General features: G+C 41.3%; 1 protein-coding gene across 4 annotated transcripts in view; it reads right to left on the bottom strand.

Moving 5' to 3' along the window:
- LOC118585422 (zinc finger protein 431-like) overlaps window positions 1–5,421 on the bottom strand; it is a 37,067-nt gene extending 31,646 nt beyond the window's left edge. For 3 of the 4 annotated variants that reach the window (XM_036189970.1, XM_036189971.1, XM_036189968.1), the window contains exon 1: window positions 5,277–5,421. In XM_036189970.1, coding sequence (XP_036045863.1) covers window positions 5,277–5,327 — 51 coding nt within the window. In that variant the 5' untranslated portion in view covers window positions 5,328–5,421. The remainder of the gene's footprint in view (window positions 1–5,276) is intronic. The other variant, XM_036189969.1, reaches the window with a different exon arrangement.
- Between the last annotated feature and the right edge of the window lie 21,519 nt (window positions 5,422–26,940).

Below are 26,940 nucleotides of genomic sequence, written 5' to 3'. Positions count from 1 at the left end.
ATAAGAATTATCCAGAGACAAATAGAGTTTCTCATCAAGGGTCGATGGTGGCAACCCCCTAACTTTAATCTTAGATATAATAATTATTTAGAGCCATTACCTTTTACGGGAGCTTATGACGTACATGGGAACTGATGTGTGAATCATAATGGTATGAAAACAGAATGGCATAAGTTACAGTTCATGGAAAGATTAGCTAGGTACCGACCCCCCTGGTGCCTTCTCACCCACAGGCAAAGGTTAAAATATTTTCACACAAATGAAACCATGGTTAGAACAATGATGGAAAGGGTTTAATTTTGATACAGAACAAAGGTGTAGAAGAAAAACTACAGCTAGGGCCGTAATGTTCTCTGTCCGGATGAGGAACCACAAAAGAAAAAGTAAAGGCTATACTCATGAGATCTGTTAATCATTCTGAGAAAATTATGTGACTATATTGTTGATTCTATGTCTATCACCCTACTGGCCGATTGCCATGTTTCCTCAAATAACTGTATAAAATTCACTGCTTGGTCTGAGTAAAATTGCAGCACCTTCACAACATACTCTCGTGTCTGTGGCTGTGTGTCACTCGCCGCATCCCACTTATCCTGAGTACCTTCACCCCGTTCTCCCTCGGTCTGGTGGTCTAGCTGAGATCCAGTCCGCGGCACCCAGTGAAAATGGAACTTACAAAGTCAATTGAACTGTAAATATGGCTTTGTGTCAATTGTTAAGTGTGGCTCTCACTCACAAGACCATACTTTCCAAAAGTCCTTTCTTTCCACTAATATCTGTGCTAAATCCATGACAAACATCTCTTTTTAGCCAGGTGTGGTCACATAAGGCAGAGGGAGGTGGATGCCTGTCAGTTCCAGGTCAGACAGGGTTAGAAAGTGAGACTGTGTCTCAAAACAGACTCACTCCAAAGGTCTCAAATTAATAAATTTTAGGGCTGAAAAAAAAATGGGTTAAGAGATAACTTGCTCACCTTACAACTACCCCTCTACTTCTGCATTATAAAAACAGCTGCAACAGTGCATGCCTATAATTCAATGCTTTTAGGGCAAGATAAAAGGCAAGCAACTACCTATGAGTCTATGTATACAAAAATTAAACACAGACTTCACAACTTTCACAAAATTAACTCAAAATGACCTTAAACTGTTTGTTATGTTTCTGACCCTCTAGCTACTGCTATTTCTTCCAGAGAGGCTTCACGTTCTAGAGTTCTCTCTGCAAAGGAAGGTGATCTCCTGCAGATCCTGCTATAGCTCTGCAGCCTTCATGGTCCTTGTGTTTTCGGGCAAACCCAGCCCCAATGATGCCCACATAGAAAACACTGTAAAAGAATAATTTAATGTCTGATTCCTTCCACATAATGTAACAAGATGTAGCCACCTGCCCCAAACCATGCAAACTGTGTTACCTCTGCAGCTCAGACTTCCTTTTGTCCCTTGGAACTGACCTTCACTGAGTCACACCATGGTGGCTGGCAGTAGCAGAGAGCTAAAAGCATTCTAATCATGTATTGCTGAAGGACGATCCCCATCACTCCCTTTCTACCATTTTCTAAACTGTCTGTAACATTTATAAGACAAACCCGAAAGGGAAATATAAGGTCCAGAACTTCTAGAAACCAGACCTTCAGTTTTCCAATCTGTCTTCCCAGATTCCCAGTGTCACAAAAGCAATGCCTGTGTGTAGACACTGGACAGTGATATTACAAGCATCATAACCTCCCATGCCAGAGTGGTAGAGCCTTCTCCTCCTCAGGGAATCCACACTCACTAAGGATCAGAGGCCAAGGACCACTGCCCAGGTTACCACAGGGACCAACAGAAACACAGTCTGACTCATAGTCCATCCCAGTCCCAGCAGCTCAGACTCTGACAGCTCAGCCAACCTGCTCTACCTGATATAGGGACAGTGGCTCCCACACTCCCCATGGCATGGCTGTGGCCTTCCTTACAGCCCCTACACCAGAAGCAGAGGAGAATCATGGAAAGAACCTGTAAGCTACCTCCCACTGGTGCTCTGATGGCTAAGCCTTCTCAAAGCTCCTCATTCGTTAGGACCACCCAGGTGGACCTCAGGACTTTAGTAATGCTCATCTCTATTGGGTGAGCTGAGATCAAATGTCTCAGACTGCACAAGCCCTCCCCGATCTGCCCTTCCACACTAGGGTCATACATGGCCCTAGTCAGGCAAATTTGTAGTTTAGTAGAATATTCCATTCTCTAGAGCACTTCCTGTTCCAAGGCACAGGGTCCTTTGCATGCACATTCCACTACACACTCAATGCCCAGTGAAGCCAACCCTTTGCTTCAGAGCTGAGGTCCTGCAGCCAAACACAGGTCACATCCAAACAGTAACTGTTGTTAAAGCAGAAAGAGGCCATGGATTAGAACACAAAGAAGGGTCTATGGGAGGGCTTGAAGCCAGGAAAGAGATAGTGAAAATTAGGTAGTTATAATTCCAAAAATTATGTTGGAAAGTTGAAACAGGCTTTATGGCCATGTTCTCCAGAGACTAGTGAAGTGTACTAGAGCACACTAAGTACTACTCATGCATTTCTCCCAGGCTGTACATCTTAAACCTGGAAAAGAGTCATGTTAGACAAGGCCACACCATTTTATCCAGTTCTTCTGTTTAGGTAAACTGGTGTAACTACTATAATTTTTTAAAAAAGATTTATTTATTTATTGTGTATACAGTGTTCTCTTTGCACATATCCTTGCAGGCTAGAAGAGGGCACCAGATCTCATTATAGATGGTTGTGAGCCACCACATGGGTGCTGGGAATTGAACTCAGAACCTCTGGAAGACCAGCCATTGCTCTTAACCTGAGCCATCTCTCCAGCCCACTACTGTAATTTTGTTTCAGGAAAATTCTTTATCCAGATTCTTGATTGTCTGGTCTGTGAAACAGAGAAATGACAGGCAGGAGATTTATGGAATGTCTGAAATCGATGACCTCACTGCTCATTGCTACTGTCCACTCCTGACACAGCAGGAAAGCTTTCACCCCCTTCTTGCCAACCCTTTCTGTGCTGTGACTACACCTGCTTTACTGTTGGTCAGTGAACTCAGCTTACACAGGTCCCACTTCATCTGTAATTTCACAATGAAATCTACAGAGGTTGAGGACACTCATTCACTGGTCTTTTTCCTTCTCACTGACCAGCCTGGAAGGATTTGCAGGACTGTCTACCCAGCACTGGGCAGCAGAAGTAGGATTATGTTTTCAAAGCAATTCTCAATTATATAGTGTGAGACAAGCCTGAGCTACAGGAGACATTGGTCTAAACCAGTGGTTCGCAAACTTTCTAATGCTGTCATGCTTTAATACAGTCCTTTATGAGGTGGTGACCTCCCAACTATAAAATTAATTTCACTGCTACTTTATAACTAAAACTTGGCTATTGTTAGGAATTGTAACAATAATATCTGTGTATTCCAATGATCTTAGGGCACTCCTGTTAAGAGGAGCCTTGACCCCTCAGGTTGAGAACCACTGCTCTATAAACTGATATGAATAAATAAACAGCAGCCAAGGAAAAAAATTAATAAAATTCTTAATGGCTAGGAAACATTGGAAAATGGAAACAAATAGAGATTAGAGCCACAATGCATTTTTAAAAACAGAAATCTTAAATATGATACCACTAATTGACGTTTTAAAATGATAGAAATTTTTGGAAGAACACTTAACAATACTGACTTTGCAACAGAGTAGCCACTTAGAGAGAATCCCATTCATAGGACACTGCATGACTTTCCCATGTAAAGTGTTAGCTGCTGGGTGCCATAAGCCGACACATGGAGTTAAAGCCAATGGCCCTTGTCTCAAACCTCTAAGCTGACTTAACTGTGTTAACCAGGATTGCTCATATCTGCATAGTAGAGTTCCTAACTGGAAACTGAAGACTCAGTATTCAAGTTACCCTCCTAAATTCTACACCCACCAATTCTGTCTATCTTCATTCACATGGAAGGAATAATACAAGGAGTTAAATTACACAGAAAGTCACTCCCCTGCCCAGCAGGTCCTTTTTTATGATGGAGACCTCTGCAGCTCACTGCCTTGAACTCCAGCCCATGATCTAGCTATTGCCTAGTCTGCTTCTCCCTGCAGTGTACACAGGACACTGTTCCTCCTCTTCTGGTCTGAAGGGAGATGTCATGCTCTATACACAAATCCTTTCCTGTTACTGCAATGAGCAATCGACTATGTGACTCAAAGTGGTGACTTTAGAACTCTGTGGTGTTACAGACCTGCAATCCATGAATTCCTGGTGCTTAGTCAGGACAATAGCAAGGGAAATGCCCTGTGGGATACAGACAGGGTTCAAGTCCACCCCAACATACATCAGAGACCCTGACTCAAAATAACTTTTCAGAAAGACTGGATATACAGCTGTTCTAGACTTAAAATATCCTTGATGGCACACCAGGACTTAAATGTTGGTTGTGACCCTGTAATATCCCCTTGAATAGCATGTTAGAGGCCTGTTCTTTGACAGGAGCAGGGAATGGGGGGGACCCTTTAGGCTGGTTGTAAATTAGCGTTTTCTCCTTTGTTCTGTGAATGTCCATTAAAGGCTAGTTAACCCTGGGGAGCAAGCATTTATATCTTATACTAATCTCTAAAAGGTAGGGTTAGCATACTACTTATCTTAGGGATATCTGGGAGAAATCCCTCCCTTTGCTTAATTCTATTTTGTGACTTAATGTCTCCTAAGAGTGGGTAAATCATTTTACCATCAATTCTATTACCATCAATTCTACTCTTCTACATCACAGTTTAGCAGTGGAGTGCTACTCTACATAGGAAATGCCCTTTACAAGCTTCATAAAATCAACTACAGACAGATACAAAACCTCAATGTTAAATGTTGAAAGTGTAGAACTCCTGAAAGATACTAGAGAGACCAGGGCTCTCTATGTTTGGCTAATCTGCCTTCCACAGTGATAATACAAGCACTACAGGCGCCAGCATTTCACAGTGACATCAACAACAAGGATATTTCTAAGTCTTGTTCTCAATGCAGAAATAGCCTATGCAGTGAAGTTATTCAGAGGCTACTGCCCCAGCCCAGGGAGTTGCAAAGACCACGCAGGACACACAGGATCGGGAAGGAACATGTGGGACTCTGAGGACCACACAGGACCACGCTGAACTGTGCATCTGGCCACTGACTCCCACTCAGCCTCTGGGAGAACCCACCAACCAGCTCCCATGGCTCAGCCGGCCGCTCCTTCCAGTCTGGGGAAAGCATCCCCTCGCTCACCGTGACTGAACATTCCTCCCCGTCTGAGAACAGAAGCCTCTCGCTCACCATGGCGTGGCTCTACCAAGCACTCTACCCACAGCAGTGCCCACAGCACAGCACACGGGCCAACTTCCGACTTCCTCCACAGAGGAGTTGAGCCAGAAGCCTAGCACCCAGAGGAAGAACCCTCCCATCTGACTGGCGGGTCTGCTCGAGGCCCTGATTGGCTAGTGAGGGCTGAGTGACAGGACCTGGTAAACTGAAGGGACGCAGCTCAGTGTTCCCAGCCCTGGCTTCCACCTGAAGCACAAACCTGAGATTAGCTGGAGACTGGCGCCAAATTCCACAGCAAGTCTCTAGTTAATATAAACCAATGGGTTCAGTTTTAAAAGAAAGTACACAATTTCAGACTATTGCAGAAGAGGAACAGCGTATAGAAGAACACAGAGTATCCCTAGAACATTATAAAAAAAATCCACATTGGCTGGGACTGATTACCATAGCCCCAGGAGTAGAAAAAGATGGTTCTCAGGATCTGAAGCACACACTTTCCAAAGGCCCTGGTCCCAGACCTTTACCAGCTCTCCCAAGCATATTCCTAGTTTTAGAGAAGGAACTCTTTTTTTTCACTTCTCTGTACATCCCAGGTTGCAAACTCAGAGACGCATAGTTTCTCAAGTACTTTCTAGAAGTTCTGCACTTTGAATTTGACATTCATGTGTAAGACCCATTTGGAGTTAGTTTTGTGGAGGTTACAAATGGCATCTCATGTACGGGGTAGCACTCTTATCTGAGCTGTGACGTACGTCGAAGAGTAGAATTGGTGATACATAAAGGATTTGGCAATGCTTTGGTCATAGTAAATCATACAAAGTGGAATTAAATGGTGGGGGGAGGGGGTCTGCATCTAAAACATCCCAAAGACAAGTAGTATGTAAACCAGGCATGTTAAAGAATAAGATGCTAGAATGTAATTGTTTGTTTGTTCAGCTTTTATGTATAGTGGTCACATGTCTATACATGTACTAATGGGATGTGCGTCTATGGAAAGGATAGAGGGAACCTTTGTATAAAGATCCCTCTATACTAAGCTGGAATATCATAGTTTTAAGAGGGATTTCTTAGTTGTACTGTGCTGGATGCTATACACATCTATTCATTGTTTTTTTTTTATGTATTTGCTATTTCTTTGTATTGCCTACATAACCCATTAAAAACTAAAAGCATGGTTGTAGTAGTGATGTCATGTATCATATGAAGACTGCCTTGTGTTTTCTCTAGGGTTCAGTTTAACAGATTATACGTAGGAAGTACTATTTATTCCATTATCTTATACACAGTTTCTATCCAGGTTTCTTTTGTTTGATTCTTATTGCTCAGCACTATGTAAGGACAAACAATTGGCACCATTCTATGATCAGTTGTGCCTGCTAACGAAGCATGACCACCATCAGGTTTGCTGACTATTGATATTGCATCACAGAAAGGTATTCCCTCCTTATGAGTGTTGTACAACCTCTTTCCCATGCAACTGTATGTGATTCAGGCCTAATGATATGTGACCTCCTGGGACACTGGGTAGAGCCTGATGAAGTGCTCCTGCTCTTAGCCTTATAATTACTGTTTATGCCTCAAACTTGCCTGGCTTGGCCTCCATCAAGTAACAAGGGCATTGGGACATTGAAATGTGAGAAGGAAATACGCAGAAAGATGTTAGCCCCATCAATTCAGCAGCCTAGCCAAGCCTCCACCCCATCCCCTACCCTCACACATCCTGAGATGTTACCACTATAGAAATGTTGTGAACTTGGATTTCAAGGCAACAGGGACTTACATCTCCCACAGCTCAGAATTTGGGGTTCACATGCCTCATAGAAGAAGACACCTTGAGCTTCAGAGGTGAGATTATCCAGAGGCCAACAGGCTTGTTCTGGTCTGTAGAAGATAACAAGGGACAGTTTCCTCTGCCCACCATAGACTTGTATGATCCATATGCCATTGTACACTCAGTCCTTGGATGTTGTTGAAACCCTCAAACTAAGGTCCCTGCCTCCTAAAGATTACAGGGTTGGGACACCATATCTGGCTTTGGTGAGTTCTTATTCAACTTTACTGAGTATTATGGCATGAACACGTGGAAATTCAAAAGGTAAATTGTGAAATTAAATAAAAAGAAGGTTTATAAGCAGCAGCCATGGTGACAGGTCATGGTGGTTCATCACACTGTGTCCACAGTCAGGAAGCAGGTGGTGATGAATGATGGTCATTATTACACAATTCAGTACCAAATCCATGGAATGGAATGGAATGGAATGGAATGGAATGGAATGGAATGGAATGGAGTGGAATGGAATGGAATGGGGCTGTCACTTTTGGAAAGAAAAATCATCTCCTCATCTCAATGAACTTAATATACAAGACAATCTCTCATGAGCACACCCCACAGAATAACAGGATCTAGATAAGGCCTCACAGGTGTGACTGGAGGAGTGTCTCTTGGCTGGTTCTAGATCTTATCAGATGGAAAATCATTATTAATCATCACACAAAATTAATATAATTTTCTATGTAGACTGCATGTGTAGACAGGGACAATATTTTTTGGTGATATCTCAAATACAAAGGAGCCATATTTGAGGGCAAAGTATATAAAAACTTTTGAGTATGAACTTACTCCTTTCCCAGATGTAAGCAGCAATTTGCTGAGTATCTCCACGGCAGGAATATGAACCCCATGTAGAGTAAGGCACCATGCTGAATTCTTCTGACCCATGTTCTTACCTTATTAATTCAGAATCCTAATCAAGCCACCTCAGCAATTGACCTATGATTTTCTTACCAAAGAAAAGGAGAGAGAGAGAGACAGAGTTGGAGAAAGAGAAACAGAGGCAGAGAGAGAGAGAGAGAGAGAGAGAGAGAGAGAGAGAGAGAGAGAGAGCCTCCCTAAGGATCTATTGAAATGAATCTTACAAAGTCAACAGAACTGTAAACACGGCTTTGTGTCAATTGTTAAGTGTGGCTCTCCCTCACAAGACCACACTTTCCAAAAGTCCCTTCTTTTCAACATCTATGACAAACATCTTTTAAGCCAGGTGTGGTCACATGAGGCAGAGGCAGGTGGATATCTGTGAGTTCCAGGCCTAGACTATCAACTACATATTGAGTTCCAGGTCACACAGGGTTAGAAAGTGAGACTGTGTCTCAAAACAGACTCACTCCAAAAATCTCTACTTAATAAACTTTAGTACTGAGAAAATGGGTTAACAGATAAAGTACTCACCTCACAACTATCCCTTTACTTCTGCATTATAAAGCAAGTTGCAACAGTGCATGTCTATAGCCAATACTTTTAAGGCAATTTAAAAGGCAGAGAGGAGAAATCCTGCAAGACATGAACATGTATATCTAATATGCCGATGGGAAAGAACCAAGAACTAAAGTTATTCTCCAAATTTAACACACATACCGTGACACACATGTACACCTTTCCACACACAAATGAACCAACACATACAAACAGTCAGAAGTAAATATATAATAAAATTGCAAGTTGTATGATGTGGACACAACTTTTGTTCCAACACTTGGAAGGCAGAGGCAGGCAGAATTCTGGAAGTTTGGGGCCAACCTTGTCTACATTATTAGTTCAAGGACAGCCACAAATACATAGAAAGACCCTTTCTCAAAATAAAATTCCAACTCTGGTTCTTATTTACTGATCCTGAAATTTTTTTCCAAAATTCACCACAGTGTCCCAGCTTAACCTGAGCAGATGTCCCTATGAACACATAGTTTGTAACAACACAGCCTGAGACTGTGTCTCTGAGTCTTTCATCTTCCACAGAACCGCTATTTCTGTCTGACCATTCCCAAGTCTCACTCAATAGCTTTGGAAGAGCCCACTTGAGCCGTAAATGGAAGTGAAGAAACAGGAAAATCGCTGTCAGTTTGAGAAAAGCATGTGTTATATGCGTTAACACACACACACACACACACACACACACACACACACACACACAAAATATGAGAGAGAGACAAAAATAAACTAAGTAACAAAAAGCACAGCAGATTCAGGACAATATCTCTTAAAGTCATTTCAGGTGTCACCACTGGTCCCTGTCAAATTATTCTCAGGAATGAATGTAGCCAAGCACAGTAACAGAGCCAGGCAGATTTCCTTGAATTTGAGACAGATTGGTCTACATAGTGAGTATGGTAGTAAGACTTGTCTTAATAACACACACACACACACACACACACACACACACACACACACACACACAAATATAGTTTAATATAATTTTGCATTTTGTTTGTTACAGGATCTCATTAGAAAGTTCTAGCTGGCCTAGAACTCACTATCTATAAACATCTTAATAAATAATATATATTGAATATTATAAAAAAAATTCCAGTAAACATTTTATTCTATACCATTGGCTTATTATTCAAAGTACAGCAATTTTCTATACAAGAGGGAGCTTCCAAGCAATTTTCTTTATATTTACTTATATTTCAAGAGAACTGGAAGTGGGAGAAATTTTACACGGCTTACATTCCTAAGTTGATTTCCTCCATTCAATCATTCTATCAAATCAATTTTTCTTGTACTTTTTCTAATTTAGAAATATTTTAACTAGTTTGTTTGAAAATTGAGTTGTTTGCACATTTTATGCTAAGACTCCAACTGTAGAGGCTGAAATAATGCCTATTAAAATAAATATTCCAGCTGCCAGTAACCCAATGAATTTTTAAGAATGTTTCCTAAAATAGTTATAAATTTTTCAAGTATTGTATTGAAATTTTTGTAACACCACTCTCTTTTTAATTTTACTGGGATCAAAAAATAAAGGAGGTTCTTGATGCCCAATTATAGGATTATATGTTGTGCTATCAACACAATTGAGTTAAATAGCTGAGGAAGACAGAGGAAGGATCAGAAGTTCAAGTATTCACAATGACATCAATGTCAGTCTGGGAAAACTGAGAGCCTGTCTCAAAAAACTAAACAAAAAACAGCCATAATGTCAACCAGAGACAGGATCAAATAGGTTGCCTACAGGGCGGCAAAAACTGAGGGACTGGGGCAAAGGCTCAGCAATTAAAAGCACTGGTTACTTTTCTAGGGGGTCTGGGTTTGATCCCCAGCGCCCACATAGCAGCTCATAGTCATCTTTAATTCCAGTGGCAGGGAATCTGACGTCCACTTCTGGCCTCTGTAGGTACCAGAAATGCAAGCGGCACACAGACATACATGTAGGCAAAGAACAAACATAGGAAAATTCAAATAAAAACTGCTATCTTAGCTGGGCAGTGGTGGTGTACACCTTTAATCCCAGCACTCGGGAGGCAGAGCCAGGGGGATCTTTGTGAGTTCAATGCCAGCCTGGTCTCCAAAGCGAGTTCCAGGAAAGGCGCAAAGTTACACAGAGAAACCCTGTCTCAGAAAACCAAACCCAAAACAAACAAACAAACAAAACAAAACAACAACAACAAAAAAAAACTGCTATCTTCCAGCAGGAAATTTTCCAAGAAAAAGTGGGACAGGAGTGGCTAGATGATGGTTTGGGCTATAAACATGAAGAGGCAATAGTATAAAAATGAGCACCAGGACTGCTTACATAGTTTCACTCACCAGAGTTAGAGACAAGGACACTCTTGGATTCTGGCTATGATCAGTCTCTTGCTCACCTCGTTCTTAACCCAGGGCCTCTACATTCACAGTAAACACCAAGCAGATCTTAAAAGCCAAGCTGACTAAGCAGGTCTAGTGCTGTGACAAAGTGATGCATTGATATTCCCTACAAGGAGCACAACTGGTTCTCAGTTGCCTAAAAACCACACATACTCCTGGAGTACAGGAAAACTTTGTTCCTTAATTTTCATCTGTCTGGACCTTCCTAGTACATTGCTACTGTTGCAGAAAAGTAATAATAACTTCACTCAATATAAACACGCACATTGTCTCAAAACTTACATAGGACTGAAAATGTATCCTGCATTTAGGTAACCTGAACTCAGGAATCTTAACTTCTACCTGACTAGGAAACATCCACTCCAATGATTGTCTACTTGTAAGAAAGAGCTACATTTGACAGCTGATTTCATATATTCTGCAATACACAATCGTTAATTTAGACATGTATTAGGGAAGAAAATAACTTGAAGATAAATGATATTTTATGCCAGTAGCCATGGCCAAGACAGGAAAAATAGATGACAATTAAAGTTCAGGTGTCAGCTCACCAGAAGAAAACTCTCTGATGGGTATGTCTGTCTCAAGCAAGGCTTGTGAGAGAGAACACAGACTCCAGAATGTATTTTGCTTCTGTTGTGTCCCTGCAGGATTGCTGCTACAATGTACATGGTGTAGGGAGTCACCCAGTACTTGTATCTTAGTGTGTCTATCTCATGAATACATCCTGATCTACTGGGCATATTTATATCTGTGGATTGTCAGGAAGATGCTTTATAATTTTGAGAGTCATGGCCGATTGAGTTCCACTAAGAAACCATTTTAGATCACACCTCAGGTGGCCATACAAAAATAGTTGAATGTCCCAGCTGCCAAGATAGCTGTACACTGTTAGCTGATATAAGACTTCAATGTAGCTTTATATTAGACCAGGTGCCTTGCTAATTTTTTAGATAAATATTCCCAATGTTTAAGTTCATAAGGACATACTACCAGCCTGGTCTACATAGATAAATTCCAGGAAAACTATTCAGCAAAACTAGCTCAAAAATATCAATTAATCCATTAATTAAAATTTTAAAACAGAATAAATTTAATTGAGCTAAAATATATTTAGGCTTTGTGACAAAAGGAAAGAAACTCTCTTACATGCAGTCTCAATACCATCCACAAGGGAAGCTTGAGTCTTGATTCAAAGATGCAATACATGAAATAAAAAATGCCTTAAGAACTAAGTCATCTAACTGCACAGTTATCCTACTGTGAGAAAACCCACAGAAGAAATAAGAACTAATACAAAATATTTATTAAGAAAAGGACTTGATCTATTTACTAAAATCATACCAAAGAAAAATACTTTCAAACATCAAACAAGTATTTCTAAGGAAGGGAGCGACTGGGTGGTAGAGGAACTGCCTAGCATGAACCCTGCCTGGGTTTCACCTCCAACTTTAAAATTATCTAGAATAATGGGGAATCTAAGATATGAAAAAATATCATAATTGGAAAATCAAATAAGCTCTTAAAAAGGAAAGCTGAGTAATAATGATGATTTAGAACTAAATCATGAATACATGGGCCAAAAAGGACAAAACAAACAGAAATCATACAGATCTGAATGAAAAACAAAATTATTCTTCAACTCTGAATCAAAACCTATGCAGTATAGGGGCTGGAGAGATGGCTCAGTGGTTAAGAGCACTGGCTGTTCTTTCATTGGTTCTGAGTTCAATTCCCAGCAACCACATGGTGGCTCACAACCATCTACAATGAGAGATCTGGTGCCCTCTTCTGGTCTGCAGTCATACGTGCTGTATACATAATAAATAAATAAATCTTTAAAAAAAATGGTGACTGATTTTTTATTTAAAAAAAAAAACCTATGCAGTATAAATAAAGGAACATTGTTACATTTTACATGTTTAAATCATAAGTTGGTCAGTGGCCTGTGTGTTGGTAAGAGCATCAAGACAAGGTCTTGTGTTTATTTGTGTGTTTGGGGGTGTGTGATATATGTGTGTGTTTGTGTGATGTGTATCTATTTGTGTTTGTGCATGATTGTGGGTGTGTCTTTATGTTTCTTAGTATATTTGTGTGTATGTGTGTATTTGTGTATATATTTAGCTTGTGTTTGAGTGTGTGTATTTTTGTGTGTGTGGTGTGTGTTTATGTGTGTGATATGTGTGCCTTTATGTATTCTTCATGTGTACTTGTGTATGTGTGTGTGAGAGAGAGGTGTGTGTGATGTCTGTGTCTGTTTGATGTGTGAGTGTAGGTACATGTTATACCTCATATGAAAGGGCCAATGGACAACTTTCAGGACATGATCTCACTACCATGGGTTCCCAGGAACAAGCTTATTGTGCTTGTACAGCAATGTGCTTTGACCCGAGGAGTCATCTTAAGATCTCATAAATACATGTAAATAAACTTAGTAAAATAATTGCTGTCACCTAAAGTCTATGTAAATATAGTGTCTTGTGTGACCACTTTTCAAGCATACAAGAACTAGATGGTTAAACTAATTCTTAGCTTACTATCTATAGACATTTAGATTGATTATTCTTTAAATACAGATTATTGGTTATGGATATGGTTATTAAATATGAATATAAGTTATTGATACAAATATTGATTAAATACCAATATTAATTATTGAATCATTACCTATCATTCTTCCAGTCCTCTCTAGACTTTTAATTTATTCACATTGGTCACTGCCCTAGGGAAATTTACCAATTCTTTTTTTTCTTTTTTATTAAATGAAAGAGGGGGAGGGAGATATTGAGAGCTGCTGGTAGCAAAAGGTCATGGGAGTATACAACAGGTGACAACTAGTGGTCAAAAGGTCAACCTAAGAGAAGTAAGGGCTCTGGTAGAGGACTAAGCCATCACTCCAGACATGTTGAAGTTATGGCCTTTTGAATGAATTGACTGTTTCTTGCAATAACACCTATGATATCTTTCCATTACCATGCATTTTCATAAAAATGTATATATGTAATATCATGATTATATCTCAATATTATGGGCACATATATCTGTGGGTGGTCAGGAGGATGACTTTTCATTTAGTGGTATAATAGAAAATATACTAAGATATACTCCGTTGTCCCATGAGACTTTAGATACTTAAAAACTGTTTTGTTCCTTTTGCTCAAACTAATGCAGAAAAATTATAATCTCTCCTCTGTCTAAGACAAACTGCATGGATTTAGCTCATTTTTATCTCAGAGCAAGTTCAACCTAGATTAAAGGCCTTTGTATAGAGATAAATTTAAAACATTACACTTATGCACAAGGTCAGAGTCACAGGTGTCTACCAAGGTTACTAACACAAAACACCCCAAGGAAAGCCTGCCAATTCTTTGCTTGCCAAGTCTGCTGATAAAAAGCTTTGTCTCAGAGTTTGTCACACTGGGCAGTGTGCCCCGTCCCTCTGGTCCTCTGACCTTGGAAACTTGAGTTACTATAGTAATGGCTGTGCTCCTTATTGTCTATTCTAGGAGTGTTCTATGACCTTGAGGGTGTTTGAACTTGTCTCGGGATTGCAAGGGGTCTCCTGTTGGAAATGTATAAAGTCAGGCAAGAGGGAAGCTAAGAAGGAGAGCTGAAAGAAAGCTGTAGACTTAGGAAGACGTAGAAAAAAGAGAGACACCAGAGAGATCAGAGGCAGAGTCGAAGCTTACTTAGAACTATAAAGTGATGGACTGAAAGAGCATTGTGTGCATGCATTTATTGATATACCCTCAGGGAAGAAGATTTATTCATAGATAAGTATATTTCCCAGCTGGTTGTAGACTCCTCCAAGAACTCTGGGAAAAGGTTATTTGGGGCTGGAACTCAATAGCTTTGGTTACCTGGGCGCCTGCAGGGTGTTCCTGGGTCAGCTGCTCAGCCTTCTGAGGACCAATGTTAAGGAGCAGAAGGCCCAGGAGCTATATCCTTCAGCTGGAGCCCCTTTCTCACTGGCCTATATGAGCAGCAGGCACTAGGGGATTGCTGGGAAGAGCTGGAGCAGGACAGGGCCAGGCTGCTCTCCACTCGAGATCACCTTGTCATGTAAAGCAGACTCTATGTTCAACAGTGTTGCTGGGGCATGAGTAGACACTTAGCACCCTGCAGTGTGACCTCGACATAGTGGGCAGTAAAGGCTATGGGAGAAGGCTTCTCCAGGGTTAGACCAGGGCTCTGTGCATCTGGACTCTAGTGTACTCTTGCTGCCTCTCTCTGGTTGCTCCTCTTACTATGTGACTTTTCTGAAAATGCTCCAGTGGATGATGGACCAAATCTTCCAGGATGACTTCTCTGAGAATGAGGAGGTGTTGCCAGTGGTGGGGTACTTATAGCAGGTGTCCCAGCTCATCCTCCTCCACCAAAAGGCTGCAGATCACTCACTCCTGCATTCCAGGCGCCTTGCCTCAGGGTCCCTCTCTGAGCATCCTAACGCTGTCCATTTGGTGCCCTTTGAATTTCCATGTCTGCTGGAGGCAGCTGGGACCACTAGAGCATAAAACCAGATCCCTGGGTCACATGCTGGTGCTCACTGCTATTCAATGGAGCCTGGGAAGTCTGGGGTCCTCCTGAACTGCTCTTGCATCCTGGGATGTTGAGGTGAAAAGTTTGGATGTTTTCCAGGGCAGGTGTGACCACAGTTATCTGCCCTGACCACCTTGGAGAGAGCATATTGGTCTCTGACAATCTGAAATCTGAGCCCAGTCAAGGCCAACTCCAAGGCAACCCCTGTGAGTCTGTAGTAGTCTGCTTACAGGAAGATGGGAAACTGTACTGGCCATGACCCATTAGGGTCCTTGCTAGTCAGAAGCAGTGCATGTTCTGAGTCACTGGGGCTTTGGACACTTAAGGACAAGCTTTGCATACTTTTGTCTTAGTACACTACCTGCTCTGTAGAGCCCCCGCCCTACATCTATAGATGGCTAAGGGGTGGAGCCTTAGGCAATGGCTAAGCAGTGTGTGGCTAAGCTGTTTGATCCTTGCAAACCTGAAGCTCACTGTCAGGAGGTGAAATGTGCAAATCATGACTCATCCCTCATTTGTACAGGGCAACCTGGGCAGCTCAAGTCTCAATTTGTCAATGACCCTCTAACAGTCTGCTCCTCTCCATCACTCTGCTTTTCATTTCTCACCCCACCTCGACCTGAACACCCAGCTTTTCTTTCAGGAAAGCACTGCTGGCATTAGATTGTATAATAGTTCATTTTATTATTCCAAAAGCTCCCAGAAGATTGAAGGAAATGTTCTTTGCTTGGCCATTACTGTGCAAGCCAGGCATAGAGGCACATTTATGAATTACAGCTCCCTGGAGGTGGTCAGTAATATCATGAGTTTGAGGCCCAGCGGTGGCAGTTAAGGACTGTCCAAGAGCCACTGGTTATCTTGGCTTCATCAGCCTCTCCAGGATTTGATGGATGGGCTGTAGACACTGAGACAGGAAAGACCAGCACATTCATTCCTTGCCTTGTCGGGACATCATGGGCTTATACTGTCCTCCTTCTGAGGCAGAGGCTGAGCTGTGACTGAGTGATAAGTTGTGGCTGTGCCCGCACTCTCTGAGACCTCATTGTATGTCTGAGGAGAGAATCACTCTCAGCTGTGTGCTACTGGTAAACATTTGTCCTTGCTTCCTGGGACATGTCTGCACTGTCCTGGTTGCCAAAGTGGGCTCTAATTCTTATGAGTTCTTCTTCATCCAGCCATCTCCAGCCCCCACTCCTACCCCCATGCCAGATATGTCCCAGTCTCACCTTGGACAGAGTCATGTATTGGAGTTGGTCGATGGCTAGAAGTGTCTCAGGTCCAAGATGGCCTACCAGCTGTCCCTTTAGGATCCCAGTGGCTTTCACTGTGGGCACCCCATCCCTGAAGAAACAGAATCTGGACGGATTTGAACCCTAGGCCTTCCTGGATCCATAAGTGACCTTGGGTACCTGGAGAGCAAAGGCCCCAGGGTGGCCAGGCCTTGTACACTCACCTTCCCCTAAGAAGATGATGAGGTTCTTGGCTAGTGTTTAAACAGGCTTCCTCTTTTTGGCAACATCCAGGGCCTCTGCTGCCTTTTGGTTCCAGAAAGCTGGGTTCTCCTCCTCCACGAGTCAAGGGGGAGACCAGAGGTAGGTGTCAGCTGGAAGGGTGTGTTTGTGTGTGGAGACGAGAAGGTAGGTTGCCTCCTTACATGGGATGGCCACAAAGGACAGCTGTAGCCTGAGGCCTAGCAGCAGCAGTACCCAGTATCCCTGCATGCCTGGGGCTGGTAGAGGGATGGCAATAGATGAGGAACTGGGACTTAAATAGTTCTTGCTTGAAAAGCTCAGTGTCCCTCTCTAATCCTCAGATCCACCCTGACTGCACCCCTCTTGCTCTGGAAAGGAAGCCTTGCTGCTTGGAGAGAAGTGGCAGTGTGTGGCTTGGCTAGCCTAGCATAAACCAGGGCTCCTAACAGATGTCATGGCTTCCTCTCCTCCTTCACGGTAAGAGGTTGGGAACTGCTTTCCTTTGTGAGCATCTTGTGTGCTATACTGCTAGGACCACTACTCAGCTTTCTGCTCACCCAACCTTCTTGATCCAGAGAGCCAGGTGGACCTGGATATACTCTATAGACCAGGCTGGTCTCAATCCCAGAGATCCAAGTGCCTCTGCTGCCTAAGTACTGGTACTAAGGGCCTCAATCACCACCACCTAACTTTGTAAGCTATTGTAATAAATCTATCTATCTATCTATCTATCGATCTATCTAACTATCGAGAGAGAGAGAGAGAGAGAGAGAGAGAGAGAGAGAGAGATACATTATGCATGATCTGTTTCTCTAAGAACTCTGACCATCTCAGGGGGAAAAAAACTGCACTGTTTTCAACTTAGCAAGTGACTTAGTTTGGACTACTGTTGTGAAAAAACATTGAGGAGAAGCAGTTTATAGAAGAAAGGATTCACATCATGTTAAACTTCCAGTAAGCAATCAGTTACTGGGAAGTGTCAGAGGCCAATTTGAAGGAGGGCAGGAACCTAGAGGCAGGCTCTGAAGCAGAAGCCATGGAAGCGTGCTGCTTACTGGCTTGTACCTTATATCTTTCTCAGCCTGCTTTCTTATAGAACCCAGGACCAATAGCTCAGGGGTGACACCATCCTATTGATCTGGTCTCTAGAAATTCAATCATTAATCAAGACAATTTCCCACAGACTTCCCTATACTACAGGCCAATCTTAGGAAGGCATTTTCTCAATTAAGATTCCCTCTTCTTAGATATGGATTTGCTACTTCTGGAATTAAGGTCTTTTGTCTAAGTTACATTTCTATGGCTTTAGTAAAACAACCAAGGAGACTTATAGAAGGAAGTGTTTCTTTGGGGCTTAGAGATACAGAAGTATTAGAGTCCTTCACAATCACAGCAGAGGAGCAGGGCTGCCGGCAGGCAGGACAACTCAAACCGGAATCTGAGAGCTGAGGTTCTTGTCTTGGACAGCAAACATGAAGCAGACAGAGAGCACTGGAAATGGTTCATGGGTTTTTAAACCCTAAATTCCAACACAAGGCATACTTCCTCCAGAAAGATCCAACCACATAAACCACCCAAACAGTGTCAAGAACAGGATATCAAATACTGAGATTCCTAGAATATGAGCGGTATGCCATTCAAACTTCCTCAATGAAACACTTTTTCCTTTTCATCTCCACCAAAGGACAATGAAAAAAATAATCAATCAATAATTAATAATCAACAATGTAATTCTAGTCACTCAGAGTCCTTTTTGGCAGCTTCTCAGCTTTTTTTTTTTTTTTTTTTTTTTTTTTTGGTTTTTTGAGACAGGGTTTCTGTGTAGCTTTGTGCCTTTCCTGGATCTTGCTTTGTAGTCTAGACTGGCCTCAAACTCACAGAGATCTGCCTGCCTCTGCCTCCCAATTGCTGGGATTAAAGGCGTGTGCCATCACTGCCCGGCAGCTTCCCAGCTCTTAATTGTCAATTTTCCTTATAATATGTCATTGAAACTTTGCAATATAGATGCAGTTAGAATCATATTTAAGTAAGATGCAAAGATGCTAGATATCCATTCCTTACAGAGACTTCTGGTAACAGGATTGAGTTTGCATTTGCTAAGCATGAAGAAACTAAAGCTGGTGCTTAGCTGGTTTCAGCATTATTTATTCATTTATAAGTAGGATTGTGCACACATTTTCAGGAAGTCTCTTTTCATCATTTAAACCTGTGTGGAAATACTCGCACAGACACACCTGGAGATTCCAGTGTTTCTGTGAGTGAGAATGTGTTTGTGTGTGTGTATGTATGTGAAAGAGAGAGAGAGAGAGACAGACAGACAGAGAAAAAGACAGAGTGATAGAGTGAGAGAGTAAGGTAAAACACAAATTTAATCAGTTTAACAATAAAAACTTGCCAAAGACTCGGTACATTATATCTTAGGTTTAAGAGACCTCTTGCAGAGTACCTGAGTTGGGTCCCTATCATCCAAGTCTGATGTTCCACAACTACTTAAATTCCATGTTCCATGGCATCTGATAACCCCTTCTAGTGCCAATAGTAATAGGCACACAGATGTGCATTGGGCTACACACACACACACACACACACACACACACACACACACCATTAAAAGTAAAAATTAAATCATCACTAATTGCAATGAGATCATTTAATTTTTTCCTATTTTATTATAATATATTGTATTTACCATAATATTAAAAATATGTTTATAATACTCTTAATCCTTTCACAGTCTCATGTAATCTTTATAGTAACTTCTCTTTACTCACAATTCTGTAATTCACATTTCTTTATGGTATGATGTCAAATATAATTGAAACTATGTCAAATGACAGAAAATTCTGTTTTTGCCTTGTGGTCTTACCAGTTTCTATTGTCAAGTTCTCATTGAGAATTTTCAGGAGGTATTTGGGGAAGATGCATCACCAGGTTCCATGAGCAACCATGCATAAGGTTGAGGAGTCTGATAAGTGAGTGTCGCCAGTGATGACAGCTATGGCTGCAGAGTGAAAGGATCTGTCAGAGGAAGGTCCTACCATGAGGGGAAGTTTTTAATAGTCATCAGATAAATGGCAGCTGACATCAGTTCCCTGATTTAAAACAGCTTTAAATAACATCACAGATGCATTAAGACACATTATGTTATTACAATATGAAAGAAGTTTTGTAACCCATTCTTTAATTATACATATACATAAACATTTATATATGTATACAGATATATACATATGCATACATACATACATCATATGAATGTATAAATATACACATATAGGACTGATATACTCCCACTGAGGCCCCTGATCCCAGAATATTGCCTATTATATTTTTTACCTTCCCTATCTCTGGTCCATAGGCCACACAGAATATCTGGTTTGCAGCCCCCAGCTTCCATCCTGCCCCAGAACTCCCATCTGGACCAGAGGTGAGTGCCTGGGATCACACCGAGAGAGGCCTGCATCTAGGTCCCAGCCCTGGGCACCAGCCATCCCGGGAAGACCTGCCCAACTTGGCCCCAGTTTCTGGCCATTTGGTGGGCCCCACAGGATGATCCCCCTTTGCCAAGACTGCAGGCAGACCCTGTAATATCCACACTATGCCCCCACACCCATCTGCCCTAGACCCCAGCCACTTCCTGAGACTCAAAGACCAGCCCCCAGCTCCCATCCACCCCAGAACTTCCATCTGGACCAGGACTTCCATCCTGCCCCGGAACTCCCATCTGGACAAGAGGAGCTCCCTTCTGGACAAGACATGGAGACCCCAGCCACTTCCTGAGACTCAGAGACCAGCCCCCAGCTCCCATCCTGCCCCAGCTCCCATCAGGACAAGATGAGGAGATCCCAGCCACTTACTGAGACTCAAAGACCATCTGCCCTAGACCCCAGCCACTTCCTGAGACTCAAAGACCAGCCCCCAGCTCCCATCCACCCCAGAACTTCCATCTGGACCAGAACTTCCATCCTGCTCTGGAACTTCCATCTGGACAAGAGGAGCTCCCATCTGGACAAGATAAGGAGATCCCAGGGACTTCCTGAGACTCAGAGTCCAGCCCCCCAGCTCCTATCTGGATAAGACCTCCCATGTGGCCCAGAGCTTCCATCTGGACCAGAGAGAGGCTCCCTAAATCTGTCAGCTCTGTCTGGACCAAGTGCACTGATAAGACCAAGAACGAATGCACAAGGAGATGGGCAGACGTCAAGGCAGAAGTACATACAAAAAATAAAGAGCAATATAGCATCAACAGAACCTAGCACTTCTCCAACAGCTAGTCCTGAACATCACAGAATGGAAGAAGCAGAAGAAAACAACCTTATAAGACCAAACGTATGAATAATAGGTATAGAGGAAGGAGAAGAATACCAACTCAAAGGCACAGAAAATATATTCAACAAGATCATAGAAGAAAACTTCCCCAACTTAAAGAAGGAAATGCCTATGAAGATACAAGAAGCCTATAGAACACCAAACAGACTAGACGCGCCCCCCCCCAAAAAAAAAGTCCCCTCGCCACATAATAATTAAACAACTAAATGTACAGAATAAAGAAAGAATATTAAGGGCAGCAAAGGAAAAAGGCCAAGTGACTTATAAAGGCAACCCCATCAGAATAACACCCGATTTCTCAATGGAGACTTTGAAAGCCAGAAGGACCTGGACAAATATAATGCAGACACTAAGAGACCATGGATACCAGCCTAGACTAATATACCCAGCAAAACTTTCAATCATCATAGATGGAGTGAACAAGACCTTCCAAGACAAAACCAGATTTAAACAATACTTATCCAAAAACCCAGCCCTACAGAAAGCACTAGAAGGAAAATTCCAACCTAGGAAGACAGATACACCCTCAAAAACACAGGCAATAGATAACACCTCAGCAGTAAACCCCAAAGAAGAGAAGTACAGACACACTACCACCAAAAAATAAAAATAATAACAGGAGTGAAAAATCACTGGTCATTAATATCCCTTAATATCACTGGGCTTAATTCACCTATAATAAAACAAAGGCTAATAGAATGGATACAAAAGCAGGACCAATCTTTCTGCTACATAAAAGAAACACACCTCAAATTCAAAGATAGACACCTCCTAAGAAAAAAAGGCTGGGAAAAGACTTTCCAATCAAATGGTCTTAAGAAGCAAGCTGGTGTAGCCATCCTAATATCCAGCAAAATAGACTTCAAAATAAAATCAATCAAAAAAGATGATGAAGGATATTACATACTCATCGCAGGAAAGATCCACCAAGATGAAGTTTCAATTCTGAACATTTATGCCCCAAACACAAGGGCACCCACATATGTAAAAGAAACATTACTAAAGCTTAAATCACATATAAAACCCCATACATTATAGTGGGACACTTCAACACCCCACTTTCACCGCTGGACAGATCGGCCAAATTGAAACTTAACAGAGACATAATGGACTTAACTGATGTTATGGCTCAAATGGACTTAATCGGTATCTACAGAACATTCCACCTGAACAAAAAAGAATATACCTTCTTCTTAGCACCCCATGGAACCTTCTCTAAAATCGACCACATTCTTGGCCACAAAGCAAATCTCAACAGATACAAAACAATTGGAATAACCTCCTGTGTTCTATCAGACCACCATGGTTTAAAGTTAGATTTCAACAACAACAAAAAAAAACTACAAAAAACCTACAATCTCATGGAAACTGAATAATGCTCATCTGAAGCACCAATGGGTTAAGGAAGAAATAAAGAAAGAAATTAAAGCCTTCCTAGAGATCAATGAAAATGAATACACCACATACCCAAACTTATGGGACACTATGAAAGCAGTGCTAAGAGGGAAATTCATAGCACTGAATGCCCACATAAAGAAGCTAGAGAAATCTCACACTAGTGACTTGACAGCACACCTGAAAGCCCTTGAACAGGAAGAAGCAAAGTCTCCCAGGAGGAGCAGACGCCAGGAAATTATCAAATTAAGAGCTGAAATCAATAAAATAGAAAGAGAACAATTAAAAAAATTAATGAAACAAAAAGTTGGATCTTTGAGAAGATCAATAAGATAGACAAGCCCTTATCTAAACTAACCAAAAGACAGAGAGAGAGCATCCAAATTAACAAAATCAGAAATGAAAAGGGGGACATAACAACAGACAATGAGGAAATCCAGAGAATCATCAAGTCATACTTCAAAAACCTCTACTCCACAAAACTGGAAAATCTAAAAGAAATGGATAATTTTCTGGATAGGTACCACATACCTAAGTTAAACCAAGACCAGATAAACCATTTAAATAGTCCAATAACCTCTAAGGAAATAGAATCAGTCATTAATAGTCTCCCAACAACAACAACAACAAAAAGCCCAGGACCAGATGTTTTCAGTGCAGAATTCTACCAGATCTTTAAAGAAGACTTAATACCAATACTCCTTAAATTGTTCCACAGCACAGGGACAAATAGCCAAACTAATGGAAACATATGAATTATTAACCAAAAGCTGTGGAGCCCCCAACTGGATCAGGCTCTCTGGATAAGTGAGACAATTGAATAGCTTGAACTGTTTGGGAGGCACCTAGGCAGTGGGACCCGGACCTGTCCTTAGTACATGAGCTGGCTGTTTGGAACCTGGGGCTTACACAGGGACACTTTGCTCAGCCTGGAAGGAGGGGACTGGACCTGCCTGTACTGAGTCCACCAGGTTGAATTGAATCCCCAGGGGAGTCTTGGCCCTGGAGGAAATGGGAATGGAGGGAAGGGGCTGGGGAGAAGGTGGGGGTGAGGATGGGAGCGGGGAGGACAGTGGAACCCATGGCTGATATGTAAAATTAAAACACAAATATAATAAAAATAATTAATAATTAAATAAATAAATAAATAAAGAGAGAGAGAGAGAGAGAGAGAGAGAGAGAATATCTGGTTTGTTGAAATTATTAATTTTTGAAGACATGATTTAGAAATGACGGTTTGATTTAATATTCCAAATTCAGGAGGATAAAGTCCTGGGCCAGTGTCTACATCCTGTTCTATGTTTGTCCAAAAAACAATATTGTTGGTTTGATCTCCTATGATAGATAAATCTTATTAAATGCTTAGCATTGGTGTAAATATTAAATGACACAGGATCCACTATAATGAACACATTAATATGATAAATAGGCTAGAATATCTCTAAGTCAATAGACACAACCATTCAGTGGTAGGTATGGAGTTCACACAGTGACTCACTGTGCACTGTGGAGATGGGGATCATAGATGGCTTTTCATGGCTTGCTAATATTTGTTTGATTGATTTGAGGCAATATACAGAAAAACTTACTTTATCTGAATTGAAGGGAAACTAAGTTTGCTGCTTACTAGGGCTGGTGCATGGCCCCTGCTTAATTACATCTACACCAGCTTTCAGTTTTCCTTCATTGCCTAAGCTTGCCTGTCCTGAAACTTGCTCTGTAGACTAGGCTGGCCTCAAACTCACAGATCCACCAACTTCTGCTTTCCCAGTGCTGGGATTAAAGGTGTGCCCCACCACACCTGGCTCTAAGCTTTTCTTTAGTTCCTTTGCACACGTTGGAAACTTAGCTGAGTGTGATCTTGCACTGAGGTCATCATTCCCTTTATTCCATTCTTAATACGTTTATCTCCTTGAATACAGAATTTAGCTCTATTCTACTTCCTGGTTCTCTTTTTCTCTTCAAAATTTTCATTTTGTAATTTATCCTGGTCATCTTGACCCCTTTCATTTTAAATCTTCATTAGAGTTACCACACACTAGAGTCTACATTAGGCCATTTTGAGATTTTTCTTCCAATGGAATTAATCCAAAACTTTGACTTTAGCCTCAGGAAGACTCTTTGGACAAGGGGAGAAGACAGAGATTATCTTCACCAAAATAGCACTAGAACAATTTCTAGACAACATACTAAAACTCTTCTCTGAAACCTCTTGAGCCAGTTCCTGACATTTCAAATCATTATCATTGCCTTACATGTTCCTACTAGTATGTCCCATTAAACAAGGATTAAAGCATTCTACTGCTTTCCAAACCCAAAGTACCAAAGTCCAAATTCATCCAAACAAAACATGGTCAGACCTATCACAGCAATACCCAAGTCCTGGTACCAACTTCTGTCTTACTTAGGGATTTTTAATGTTGTGAAGAGACACCAAACCACAGCGACGCTTAAAAAGAAAACATTTATTTGGGGTTGTTTGCTTACAGTTGAGGTTCCATCCATCATCATTAGGACAGGGAGTATGGGAGCATGAAGGCAGACATGGTGCTGGCTATATCTTCATCAGAAGGCAGCAAAAAGTCAACTAACTGTAACACTCAGTGAAGCTTGAGGAAAAGACCTCAAAACACACCCCCACAGTGACACACTTCCTCCCATAAGGCCTAACATCCACATCTCCTATAGTTCCACTCCTTTTGGGGGCCATTTTCTTTCAAAGCACCACACCCACAAAATCAACTAAGCAGGACTCACATAGGCTTACATTGACTGAAGTATTGGGCCTCTATAAGACTTCACCAGGAACTCTGCATATATGTTATAGTTGCTATCTTTGGTTTTGTGGTAATTTTTTTAGGTGTGCTTGAATTGGGTTTCAATGGATTGAATTGAGAACCTTGCATTTATATTCATAGGAGATTTAGTCTATAATTTTATGTTGGGTCTTTGTATTGTTTTGGTATCAGGGTAAAAGTGGCTTAGTAAAAAGAGCCATGAAATGTTCCCTCAGTTGCCAATTTGAAGAATATTGGCATTGCTTTCTTTTTTAAGGTTCTGGGCTGAGTCCATCTGACAGAATCCCATTTCCCCAGCATAAATGAACCACCATTAACATCCTGTATCAATTACCTAAGAAACAAAACAAACCAGCTTATAATGAAGGACTTCAACAAGTATAACAAATCTCTCATAGGCCTGTTGGCTCTGTTGGACTGTCCTGAGGGATGTGACTTACATCCTATCTAGTGTTTACACTTGAATGTGCTTTGATGTAGTATTCTGTAATTTCTTAAAACGTCCTCTCAATTTGTATGACTTCACTGTGTTATGCATGTGCTCATAATTATCCAGATGTGGTTATGCTGTTAATTAAAAGCAACTGCAACATTAAGGTCCAGGATGATGACCTCTAAACACTCTTGAATAAGGTAGCTATTTGCCAGCAGTTTGGGTCTGAGATTGATTAGCTCTTTCTAAATGAAAAAAATATGGTAAGAACAGCAGTCATCAATCATAACCAACTGTTGAAGAATGAATTCAAAGTTGTTTGTGCCATGTTTTGGCCCATGCCTTTAATCCCAGAACTCAGGAGTTAAAATGCAGGCATATCTCTGTGAGTTCAAGTTGGGCTCCAGTGTGAGATCCTGTATCCGGAAGTTGTTGTTTGTAAATATCTAATATAAGATACATGGGCTCAAAATTAAAGGATTTAGAATACTTGCTAAATGTTTTTCATGTGAATAGTAAGATAATGATCACTTTTAAGCATATTTCATAGTGAAGGATGTCTTCCAAAAAGCCTGAACAGAGACATAAGAAGCATGTCAGGTTCAAAGCAGATTAAGACATTCATAGTGAATTACTCTAGCTGTACCTATCTACCCTAAATAAAATAAATAAAAGTAAAAATTTTAGTAATCTTAAAAGAATTAAGGAAATCAAGTATAAATACAGTTGTTTTAAATTTTGTTTCTTAATATTCTGGAAAGTCAGAATTAAAATATTTCAAAGCACTTTCAATTATGGTAATATATCAAAAACGTTGCCTATTGTGAGCAGCACCTATTTGTGTGCATTTATTATAGATTAAGAAGTTTTTCTAAGTACCAATCCTGAAAAGCATTCTCTTAGCAACCCTGGGGAGCAGCCGGCTGGACCCTCAAACACTCTGTCTGGCACCAGAACCAGGGAAAGGCACCCAGACAATTAAGGAGACTATCTGCAAGAAGGGTGGTGGTCCCCTAGGAGG

Source organism: Onychomys torridus, chromosome 6 (genome assembly GCF_903995425.1).
Source record: "Onychomys torridus chromosome 6, mOncTor1.1, whole genome shotgun sequence".
NCBI classification, from domain to species: Eukaryota; Metazoa; Chordata; class Mammalia; order Rodentia; family Cricetidae; genus Onychomys; species Onychomys torridus.
Note: the sequence above shows the minus strand (reverse complement) of the source record. Positions and strands in the feature narration are given on the sequence as shown.